The sequence below is a fragment of the Phlebotomus papatasi genome, chromosome 3, assembly GCF_024763615.1.
Source record: "Phlebotomus papatasi isolate M1 chromosome 3, Ppap_2.1, whole genome shotgun sequence".
Taxonomy (NCBI): Eukaryota; Metazoa; Arthropoda; class Insecta; order Diptera; family Psychodidae; genus Phlebotomus; species Phlebotomus papatasi.
The window spans coordinates 65139865-65152747 of NC_077224.1; the positions used below are offsets into that span (position 1 = coordinate 65139865).

The 12883-nt window shown below is 31.1% G+C and overlaps 1 protein-coding gene across 1 annotated transcript; it reads left to right on the top strand.

The window, feature by feature from the left end:
• The first annotated feature begins 527 nt into the window (after window positions 1–527).
• On the top strand, window positions 528–6972 carry LOC129808230 (protein snakeskin-like). Its single transcript, XM_055858040.1, has 3 exons — window positions 528–2228; window positions 5831–5954; window positions 6117–6972. Exons 1-3 carry the CDS (start codon window positions 2112–2114, stop codon window positions 6332–6334), a joined length of 459 nt encoding a protein of 152 aa, XP_055714015.1. The 5' UTR covers window positions 528–2111; the 3' UTR covers window positions 6335–6972.
• Window positions 6973–12883: the final 5911 nt, after the last annotated feature.

A 12883-nucleotide genomic window follows, 5' to 3' on the forward strand; every position in this document is an offset into this window, starting at 1 on the left:
TTCTTTTATTTTCATAAGAGATTTACGCATTTCTATTAAGGATTAGTTAGCTTATTATTAATTTTTTATTGTTATGTGATAAATTATGTGCAAGTCTCTTAGGAAAAATTAAAAAAAAATCACAATATTCGAAGGCATGAACGTTCGAATGGAGAGTACTTTACCCATACCTCTCAAATTTACTTTTTTTGTCCGTAGGCTTGTTACTCATGCTGAAAATATTCTAAAATTTGCTTTACTTAAGCATTTTTTTTTATTTTAGAACGAGTTTATTTAATTTATGAATCAATTTAATCGGTAGTAAACCGGTATTCACCGTAAATCACGGAAAGGCCTTTCCCGTGAGTTAGCACATTCCGCGAAGCTTGGACGCTTAGCCATCTTTCTTAAGTATTATTTTTTTATTCAATTTTAATATATTGTTCGAATTTCCATTGAAATGAATATCATAGCTCCTTTTTATTTAATTATTCTATTATTCTATTTTCAGCTTTCACAAACCATAAAGAAAAACTCAAAAATAACACTCTGTATTGATTGAAAAAGCACTATTTTGTTCAAATTATATTTGTTTTATTTCAATGAAAGAAATCTGTGAATTTATTGCGGTTGGCTCTTTGTAGTATTTTTTCTCTTTTATTGTCTTTTAATTTTTATTAGGAATCAATTTTTGCTTTGTTTATTATTATTTCTTTTTGATAAAATTTTTTGGACGTAAATAACTTGAATGTGATCAGAACTTCTTTTCAATCTTATCCAGATTCATATCTTCTTTTTAAATTTATGTGTCAAAAAATATATTTTTTATGTACTAAAATTGATAAGTTTTATTTTAATTGATTCACCGAATTTGATTTTAACTAACCATTTTAAACTTAATAGTGCTAATGTGCCGCAGACTATTTTTCCCATTTTTCCACAGTTTTCAATAATTTCAAACTTTTGATTATAGTGATTTATCGTCTTAATTAACGATTTACGAATATTTCAGAAGATGTAGTTTTAGCTAAAGATTATATAAGTCTTGGGAATTATTAATTTAAAATAAAAAAAGCAAATTTTAAAACGAACTGAAAAGATATAAGCTTTATGAGATGAGTACAATACTTAATTTAATTTCATAAGTAAAGTTTTAATAAGTGTTTTACTAAATTACTTCAGTAAATATCAATGTATTAAACAGATAAAATAAAAATTTATGATAAATTTTGTGTTAGTCACTGATTAAAATAGAATATTGAATATTGAAGAGTATTCAATGCTTTACATGTAAAAGTTCAACATTCTGCGAAGTATTCGGTTTATTCTCTTGGTAGTGAATTGCATAAAAAATGAATTTCTAAAGAATTCGTTGCATTACTAGGCGCCTCTACTCAATATTTGTCTAAAATTTCTTCTGTCTTATTTTTAATATATTTATTTTAATATTGTTTAATATCGGATGGAATGTTCATTTTTAAGGACAGATAATTGGTGTATTGTTTTCACTGCTTCATTCGGCACTTTCACAATTAATATTAAATTACTAAAAATCTTAGTGCAGGCGCCTAGTCATTGCTTCAACTTCTACCTTACATGAAGTTTTCTGAATCATTCTCTAATTTAGGCCGAAATTACTTCCTTTAGCAGTTACACTGTCAATACTAATTAACTAAGTGCGTCATAAATTAATGATGAAGGAGAATTACAAGTAAATTTTCTTCTATACTTGATCTCATTAGCGGAACGTGATCTTTGTTCTAGGGCTGAAGAAAAGAATTTATTTATAAAGATGAGATCCTACATCAATTATGTTTGTAGTGCTGCAATCCTCAATTATATAATGTTGGGCAAGAGCCACGGAGAATACCAATAAATCGTCGCTGAGCTCAAAAGGCTATGGTCAGTATTTGGAGGGATGTGTAATACATCATCAGAGAGATTTCCCAATATCGACTCTGGCACAATTGAGAGTTTGGCAGTCAAGAGGTCTGTTTTTCTCCACAAAATCCTCTTCACATGATTCTGGTATTTTTAATTCTCACACCAATTTCTCGCGGTAGTTGTTTGGTATTCATGGTGGACACCAGTGCCCTCCGGGAGACTCTTCCGCTTCATCATAGGATTATTCTATGTGTGGAAATAATTGGTGGAAGTGCCATCAAAGTGGTTCGCTAACAATGTCACCAACTCCTATTGAAGATGCCACATCGCACAATAGATTGTCAGTTATAAAATTTATGGAGCTAGTGAGTGGATTTTGGTGCACAGAAGAATCCCCGATTTTCCACATACCACCATCCAATGGTCGTGAAACGTGCCAGTCACCACACTTTCGCATTTCTGAAGGATTAAAATTCCTCAATAAAGTGCTCTTCAAGTGAAAAAGTGTTAACAATACGAATAAAATTTGATGGACTCTCGATGGTACAATAAGAATGTCAATTGAAGTTTAAGGAACACATACTCGTCCTCAAAAAATGATAAATACATTTTGTGATTTTTTTCTGACTCATGTGCAAATTAAAGACGCTTCATGCTCTAGACACACTTACGACTTAAGCCGAGAAACGGTTTAACGTAATTATAATCAAAATAATTCATTTTAATTTTAATGTTTTTTAGTTTTTGCTTAAAAATTAAAAATATAAAAAAAAATAAAAATCATTCATCAATGCGGCATTCTGAGAATTCGTCACTTTGCAGCTTATATATTTACTATATAGCAAATAGCTGAAGATTTGCATAAAATATCCTAGATTTCTACAACCTTCTACTTTACGATTAGGCACAAACATTAGAAAGAAATTACTTTGGGTAGCTAAAAAAATTATATTCACTATGCATCACGGGTGACCAAAATGCCCTTAAAGGGTTAAGCTATCTCTTCATTTTAAAATTTGTTTTAGATGTTCTTACTGAATAAAAATTTTACATTTTAAATGTAGCCAATAAATTTATTGTTAAATAAAATATAAGATTATAATAATACCTCCGTTAGCCACTTTTCCACGTCATTGAAGGACTATAGTAACTACATAGTTCCCGTCAAGCAGCAATTCGTATATGCGAGATCAGGACAAAATTAATCTAAAATTGAACTATGCGGTTTCATACAACTAATACCTTAGAGCTATTTATAAAACATTAAAAAATAGACAAAGTTTATCATTTTTTTACAAATTATACGCGAAAAAGATTTATTTGCTGGCTAAACGTACGTACCCCCATCAACCTCTATTGAAAAATATATTTCTACTAAATTTTTTATATCCCAGAATTACTATATTTTTTAATTTTCAAAATTGTTTCGGAGTTACCCCAAATGAAGGCTTTATCCATGTGCGGTTTTGATACTAACGTATATCATTTTATTTATATTTTGTAAATTAAGTTTTATAATACAACGTTGAGAGTTCGTCAACCGATTTGGATTTCGATTCGGATGTTTATTAATCAATTTAGTCATGTAATTGTGTCTGATAGTTAGCTTCTTCAAGCTGCTGAGTCGGATCGGGCTTGAATTTTATAATACTTAACTTGTTTTGAGACTTATAAACAAAGATTATGATGCCTATTAAATTCTATAGGTAGGTAACTGACGAATTATGTTAGATTCTGTCGAACACCGGAAGATCTGAATCTAATGCTTATTAAAATTGGATCCTAGTCAAAATTCCGAAAGCCGGAATCCTGAAAGCCAAAATTCCGAATTCTTGAAAGTCTCATCGCTATTCACACGATTGCACTCGCGTTTTCAGTAGGCAAAAGGAAATTTTCCATGTCCTGGGAAATTATTCTATGTTGAGGGTCGACCGTTAGGATGATATAAGTCAGATTTTGGAATTTCGGTCTAAAAAAATTTTCTTGCTCTTCTGTATGTTTTTATTGGCCGACGTTTCGATCCTTGGTTGGAACCTTCTTCAGGGGATCAAAAACTGGGAAAACAATTGTAAATATAAATTCAACACCATCAACTTTCACTGACACTACACATTGCTCCTCATCCATCAGCCTTGGCAGATTGACTACACATTTAAATATACATAATTATTCTACACATTATCCCTCCATGTAATTTCACTCCTTTCAGGATTTTGAAATCGAAATTTTGGGTTTCGGGAGTCTGGCTTTCGGGTTTTTGGCTTTCGGTATTTTGGCTTTCGGGATTTTGGGTTTCGGTATTTTGGCTCCCTCCGATTAAAAATCAATCCTCCTGCCCTCCAATAGTTCGTCCAGTGGTCTATCTAGTCGTTTATCTCTAAAACAAATACTTTTGAAAACTCGTAGTTTTAGAAAAGCGTTTAATATCATGGATAATCAGAAGTTGTAATGAGATTTAGCACCTTCATTCGTCTTGTAATCTCTTACAATTTTATTTTCTCTAATATATTCAGACTTAATATGAAGCAGTGTCAAATTTTAGAACACAATTTAATTACAGGGCTTGATCAAAAAAATTTTAAGGGAGGTTGTATTGGCTTCAGGTTTCAGGCATCCATGACTTTCGAAATTACAAAATTTTGTGGTAATAAACTAATATATGGGAAATGTTCTGCGTATTTGCAAATAGCCAATAGCCATGAGAAATGGCTGAGTTTAATTAATTTGAATATAGTTCATATAAGTTTGGTAAATGAGTTTTGAAATTGCCCTGGATAATTAGCTGTATAAATTAGGTGTAAAACTTACTCAGTATCCTTGCAAAAGATAATTTGTTTTTGTACAACGATGCGAGAGATAATCTGGCGGTCCCATGAATGCCACCGATTGCTAGAGATCGCCTAACTTTCCTTATCTCGAAATTTAATTTTCGATTTCCATGAAATTCTAGTATGTTGTAGTAAGATATTTTCATCGAAAGTTTGTATTATGCCCTAGACACACTTACGACTTAAGCCGAGAGACGGCTTAACGTAATTATAATGAAAATAATGATTAGACCACATTCCCATCAGTTTCACATTTAATAGTCTCTCGGCTTAAGCCATAATGCCTTAAAAAGACTTACGACTTAAGCCGAGTAACGTCTTAGTGAGAAACTGATGGTAATGTCGTCTGTCTAAATATTATTTTGATTATAATTACGTTAAGCCATCTTTCGACTTAAACCGTAATAACGGCTTCAGACTGAAGGTTTAGCCCAGTTCGCTGAGGTCTCAAAAATATAAATAACAAGGAATTTTATTGATATTTTCAAAATCTAATGGATCATTTGCCCTTAATATACAATCCTAAACAACAATTTCCTAAAAAATCGTGCCTGATTATGAATTAGAGCAGTTAAGACAGATTGCTAAGCCTTAGGTCTGAAGCCCGTATAAGTGTGTCAGCACATAAGAGCCTTGACAGACCTGAGGATTAGCCAAGAGACGGCTTAGCGTAATTATATTCAAAACAATGATTAAACTACATTTCCATCATTTTCCACTAAGCCGTCTCTCGACTTAAGTCGTAAGTGTGTCTAAGGCATAAGTATCTCTAGTGTCTAGGACATTACACCCACATTTGGGCTGATCCCTGTAAACGTTTGAAGCTCGACTAAAATCGGTTTATTAACCAATTCCTATGAACTCTTTCTTTCGTTAGCTTTTCTAGCACTTTATTTAAAATAGACAAACTATAATAAGGTCGAGTAAGTTTATGTTAGCTAAGATTCTTTTCACTGCCTAATACCAATATCAAAAACGAATGTTTTTCTAATATGCCATCAAAATCCATCAATGCCCTATTAAGTTGGATAATATTTAACAAAAGAGTGTAAAAAATGTGTGAAAATTCGGGGGTTTATCTGTGCTATACAAAACGCAGGAGCAGATAAAAAATGAAGATAAATTTTGTAATTTTCCAGTCACTCGCCATCGCCAGCACAGTTCTGCATTACTACAGCTTTAATGATGGTGAATTGGTGACGGCATTTTTGGCCACAGGCACGTTCTGCGGCTACATTATTGTCCTCATAGCCATTTTCGCTGGTAATGTATACATGAATTTTGTGTACACCTAATAAGTGAGGGATGGTATTGCCTCCACATGCCCTAACATTGTTTCTCATTGGAGGTCAGGACACTTTCCCCCAAAATTTCAACCCAGAAAATCGCATTGACTCTCATCGTCTTTTCAATCCCCTGGAATAGGTCACATGATCGGAACGCCTGTTAACAAGCGTCTCAGCATCTTTTACAGCATTATCGGAAGCGTGATGTTCATTACATCGGGTGTTTTCATCATTGAGGCGTGGGAACATTCATTTAGGACACGAACACGAGATTTGGCCATCACGAAAGGATCTGTTGCTATAATAAATGGAGCTGTCTTTTTATTAGACACAATTTTCACATTTCGAGATAAATGATTTTGACCTATTGCGAGCCTGTCACTGCAATCTCTCTATGCTGTTAAATAATTTAATGCTCCCATCGAAAATGTATTGTTGCATTTAACACCCCAACATCATTGGGATAAATATGCAAAATACATCATCAGAACAAATATGAAAACACCATGATTGTTTGCCATTCAACTTCTACCATTTGATTTCTGTATGCCTTTATGGTGACCTCGTCTATATATTTAGAGTCAATTCACTCAAAATACATACCCTCATGTACGAATCACACAACTTTCCATATTAATTGAATTACTTCCCTAATTGATGTATATACCCCCGAGAGTAAATATCCACTCATTGAGCAACTGTTTACCTTTCATTTTTATTAAATTACCATCAATATATTTCTCTACAGCAAGTCCACTTAATAACACACCTTTTCCCACTTTCAATTAACATGATGATATTCCTATTAATTCTCAAAGTCCATCTAAACTAAAGGGTTTATTGCAATGGAAAGGATGGAAAACAACCAACAATAATATGGGTTATTAGTACATTTATCGATTTTTAAAGTTGATGTAAAATGTTGTTCCACTTATCATTATTTTGTTACATCAATACGTTTTAAATTAAATTCAATTGAAAGAAGATACAATCCCTCAAATCAATTTATGTATTTGGATGGCGTATTAGGTGCAAAAGTCGAATATTGTAATTAAATATTTAACTGCATTTACTATTTATGTGAGACACATCTGATTGTCCAATAGACTAGAACATTAAATGCGTTCAAGCTCTATTGATGAATTAAGAGTTTATGTACATTTAGATAAAATGCTTGACAATAAAATATTTGAGGATTAAATTAATTAAAATTTCATAAATTTCCCATACTCATAGAGACATTAAAGTTCTATATTTCCTCATTAAGAATCAATTTTTTTTTTTAATTAATCAGTTAGGTACAATTCCCAAATTGGGATTTAACTTTGTAGTTGTAAAAGGATTGTTAACTTTAATATATATTTAAATTTTGCTAAGTTTAATATAATGTTTTAAGGTACTTTATAAAAGAAAGCGAAAGGTGAAATTTCATTAATTTATTATTATTAATTTATTAAATAGAATGAACCAATATTATGATATAATCTAGCCCTATGAACTAATTTTGAACCTATATTACATTATGAGAAGGTGCTTGACTTTCCCTGTACAAAAAATATCCCTAATCGTATAATTAAGTGGTATTATATGGGTCGCGGTCAAAATCTCGCAAGGTAAAATCCCGAATGCCAAAATCCCGAAAGCCAAAATCCCGAAAGCCAAAATACCGAAAGCCTAAATCCCGAATGGGCCAAAATTCCGAAAGCCCAAATCCCGAATTCTAAAAAGTATCATACCTACTTCCACGATTATATTCGCGCCTGCTTGAGGTAAAGGAAAGGTTTCTGTGTCTTGAGAAATCATTCTAAACATCTAAACATTTTCCTCCATATAATCTCATCCCTTTCAGGATTTTGGCTTTCGGGATTTTGGCTTTCGGATTTTGGCTTAACTGCTTTTCTTGCTTTTCTTAATTCAAGCTATTACACACAGAGGACACTCAATGGGTCAAGTAGTAGAGCACTCGCTCTATGATGCAAGTGTCCCGGGTTTGAATCCCCTTTTGGTCATCAGGAATTTTTCTGGCGTTAAAGAGGGTCGAATTACATCCAGTGAGCTTCACTGCACTTGATTCCACGGGCCTCATCCCGTACAAGAAAAAATAATAATGCATGTTTAGAAATCCCCTTGCGGGAAGGCCTAGTTCCTTCATGGAATGTTGTGCCAGCATTATTATTATTATTACACACAGAAAAATGGAAAATTCTTGAACAGAAACACCAAGGAATTTAAGTTCAAATACCATTTTGGTAAATGCCACTGCTCTAATTCTGACTCCTTGATCATTTAGTTTTAATTGGAATTTGCAAATATCAAGACTTCTTTCACTTTTCAGCTAATCCTCAACTTAAATTCCCGATCTTTTACCGTGAAAGAGATCGGGATTCTAGCCCATTTCATTCACTCAGAGTTTCTAAACTTGAACGCCTCAGACATTCACGTTCAATTTAAATTTCCAAAAAATTACATAGGTATTCTTAAATTCAGAGTTAAAACTTTTTGTGTGTAGGCATATAAAATTGCAACATTAAAACTATATTTTCTAAAATTTTCATTTAAAAATTTTAAAAATTAAGCCTTCGAGTTTTGATTTTCGAATAGCTGTTTTGAAAAGAAAACATACCTATCGGTAGACAATAGTTTTCGGTGTAACTTCATCTGTCGTCAAAAAACTTAATATTTCCCGTTATCTGATGAGTTAGGGCAGAATCACATTGACAATAAAATGCTCGCCAGAGCCTCACCATATTTCATTAATTTCCGCATTTTCATTGCAATTCTTACGCAAATTCTCGATTACCGTATTACCTTATCTCATACTCGGTTTTGGTACTAGATGAAAATAATATTAGAAAATTGAAGAAATAAAACAAAAATGCGATAAACGGTGAGCAAAAAAACTGTATGAGAAATTAATAGTACAGTTTTTTTTTGCTCACCGTTTATCGAATTTTCGTTTTATTTTTTCAATTTTCTTATATTACTTTCACCTTAGTGTCACCGAGTATGAGATAATGTAATACGGAAATCGAGAATTTGCGTAAGAATTGCAATGAAAATGTGTAAATTAACGAAATAGGGTGAGCATTTTACTGTCAATGTGATTCTGCCCTTAAACTAGTTTTTGAACGAGATATTTTTCAAAAAATGAAATTTGAATTCTTGTGAGAATTTTATACAAAAAATACCATTTTTGACGTATTTTACAACGTGTTGTAGAATAATTTGTGATTACGTAAGCATAAAATCTGTATTTAAGTACGAAAGTAAATAAAATTAGAAAATATACTTTTTTATTCCTACGAATCTGAATTAATTTTTTATTATAATGAAAAATATTATTATTATGAAATTATTCCGCTTCTAGTCTTCTTGACCTACGTAATCTCTTAATAAGAAAAATAGTTGATATATTTTTACACCTAAAAATGTAACCGTTATGAAGAAAGAAGTTAATCAATTTTTTTTCATTGTCAGTTAAACAGCGATAATGGCATAATGTTTGTTAATTTATCTCACGTTGTAAAGGAGACTAAAGGTAATGATGTAAAATTTAAACTCTTTCGTTTTTTGTATCTTTAAGAATCTCACTTTTCAGAAATTAAAAAAAATATCGTCACTGCCCATGATGTAACGAACTAAAAAGGTGTGCTCACAACATGGCGGCTGGAGTATTGGGGTTTTTGAAATTGTGAAATTAACGGTCACTTCTGAAAAGTTGTTAAAAACCCTCAGATTTCGATTCGATACGGTTCATTTTCCTTTAAAATTCAATAATTTATTCCAAGTAAGGCTTATGAATCCTGAATTTTTGAGTTTTTTGCTTTGAAACTGCACAATTTCTAAAGAAACTCATCTGAGAAATGGTGCACCGAACCCCCGCAATTCTTCACAAAATATCATCACACACGCATCGGAATTCTAAATTTTCGCAATAATGAAGGTTTTAGAACTTTTTAAACTACTTTTAAGAACACAATTTACAACATAAAACCTCAAAATCACATCATTTTATTAGAAAAACAAAATGAAAAGAGAGAAATTCAGTAAATTTGACACTTCGGAGGTGTGAGTCTAAAAAATTTCAGCGGCAGCTGTCAAAATTATATTTTTGTCAGCCGGCTAAACATAATGAAATATTTCCATATTTTTTGTTACAGTAAACTCTCGCTTATCAGTGGACTCTTTTTCCGGGTGACAAAAAAAATCTTTTTTTGTTATGCAAATGTGCTCTATCTACTGTTAATTCTTACTCACTGTAACTTTTTTGGACAGTACGCATGTTTAAAGGGAATGTCAGATTCAGTCAGGTCAGGATTCACTCTATAAATTTTCAATGTATACAAAAAAAATCGTTGGATTTCAAACAATTTAATGGATATCACTCTCAAAATCCGTATGACATTTTGGTCCCGCTCTCACGGATAAGCGAGAGTCTACTGTAAATTTTACTTCAAAAATGATTTTAGATGCTTTAATTGCATGTTTAACACCAAATATATCGCAATTGGCAAATATAAATGTATTTTCACACAAGAAACTTTTATTGTTTTCGAAAGAAGATATACCGAATATTCACGCTTATTCTGCTTTATTATAATGATTTAATTTGCCCTGATTATAGGCGTAAACTTTCCAATATATGTTTTCATGAAGGAGAGTTTGATAATATATGTCAAAAAACAATTCCATGTTTTATTTTGCAGCCACAATTTTGTATTTTATAATTCGAAAATTCATATTATTAGTAATAGGTAACAGTTTTAAACAAATTTAATAATTCGGATGATAAAAAGTGGATCTTAATGCCCCGCTCCCCTCAGCGATATCACTTATTTCATTTGCTTCTTCCAAAAGTTGACCGTTTTTCATCGGCCAAAATTTTCATCATTCAAGTTCAGTTTTTGTATAAAATGATCAAATTAGTGCAACTAAGTTTTTTCAATCCGGTTACATTTTGAAGTTATTTCATTTGCGAGACAAGTGAGAAAATCGACTTTAAAGTTTCCTCATGAAATATTATTAATTTTCAAGTGAACTTTCGCACATCTCGAGCCTATTGAGTATGAGGCCTATATCTCCCATAGTTTAAGAGAAAATTTTATTTTAAAGTTTTTCAAATATTTTAATGCATTTTTCATCGAGTTTTCCTCAATTTTAAGTGAAATTTTGCATATTACTAGCCTAAAGGAGGCTCTAAAAGTATGTAGATAGGGGGAGGTGGGGCTACATTGAGCTGTGGGGATAGATTGTTATACGACTTTTTCGCATATTTCTAAATGAAACTGGTCCGTGCAATTATTTTATTTAGATGCGCAATTATTTTGTCTATCCAATTTACATCATGTTAAAACCCAGTTTCATTTAGAAATATGCGAAAAAATCGTATAACAATGTAGCCCCACCTCCCCCTATTGAGATTTCTATCTCGCGGATGACTTTCTCTTTTTGAGACTTTTATATAGTTTAGATGAATAAGGAAAATTTCATGAAAATTTCTGAAATTTTCAAAATATTGTGAAATTTTCATGAAAATATCTTTGAAATTTGAAATTGGGTTTAGTCTGTTTGTTAGTTTTTGAAGACAATTTTGTAGACAATCCAAAATTTCTGATAGACTTTTATTTATTCACATTTTAGTTTTTGTCAATCTCTTTTTTCATTTTTAACTGATCAACTCGAGTATTTCTACTGCTCATATTTAATTTTTTGTTCACCATATATTATTTTATATTGCTAATTTTGGTGACCACTTTTTAATTTTTTTATTGCTCATTTCGAATACTTTTACTGATCATTTTTAATTTTATTATTATTTAGGTTTTATTTTTTGTTCACCAAATTTCTAATTTTTTCTTAATCACTTTTAAACTTTTTACTGCCTAAATTGAATATTTTTACTGGTAATTTTTAATATTTTATTTTACTACTCGCTTTTAATTTATTTGCTCATAAATTTTTAATTTTTTTCCTGGTCATGTTTTAATTTTTTACTGATCATTTTTTTTAAATTTTTACTACCCCTTTTAATTTCTTACTACTTTTTATTTTAAATTTTTGCTGTTTTATTTAATTTTGTAATGACCATTTTTATTTTTTGTTTTTGACCATTTCGAATTTTTTGCTAAGCAGATTTTTATTTTCTACTGCTCGTTTATGCAATGCCGAAGAGAAATCGTATGATAATACGTTGAAATATAACAGAATTTAATGACAATGCCTTGAAAATAATTTTTATTGAAAAAGCCGGCGCAATTAAGCTTTGCCGCCGCCAAAAATGTTTCGACTCACACCACTCAAATTGACAGCAAAATGTCGTTAGAATCAGAATTCAAATACCAGAAGAGAAAGACAAAAGATATCGTGATGTCACTCTCTATTTATGTAGTGAGCACACCTTCTTAAGTCATTACACCATGGTCACTGCCAATTAAAAAACATGGCACTAATTTTATGATTAATTTCATATGAATTTTAATATGTAAAAATTTTTGATTATTGAAAAAATTTAAGATAAATTTTGGATCGTTTGCTTTGTGTGTAAATTGTTTTAATACTCCGTAAAGTCCTGACAATTATCATTAATTAATTACAAAACACGTTTTCATGATGTTAAGGTGCACCTCTGCAGTCACACCCATATAAAGCTATAATAAGATGCTTGATATAATTATATAAAGCTTGTTATTCACTTTAATCAATCAATATTCAAATGAGTTTTTAATTGTACTTTTGCTCCTAGTTTACTTTATATTCTTTCACAATGCAATGGTCCGAAATATTTAGAAATTAATTTTTTAAATTATGTTCCAAATTATCATATCTGAATTATTACTAAAAAAAACTTTTTGTAACGATAAATTAAAATTGTTTAACTTAACTGAAAGCATTATATGTTAAGACAAT

What these genes read in the sequence shown, in the direction of transcription:
- LOC129808230 (XM_055858040.1), top strand. Translation starts at nt 2,112, where the DNA reads ATGTGTGGAAATAATTGGTGGAAGTGCCATCAAAGTGGTTCGCTAACA. An exon ending in TTATAAAATTTATGGAGCTA is followed by an intron (nt 2,229 to 5,830) that starts GTGAGTGGATTT and finishes GTAATTTTCCAG; the next exon opens with TCACTCGCCATCGCCAGCAC. An exon ending in CCTCATAGCCATTTTCGCTG is followed by an intron (nt 5,955 to 6,116) that starts GTAATGTATACA and finishes CCCCTGGAATAG; the next exon opens with GTCACATGATCGGAACGCCT.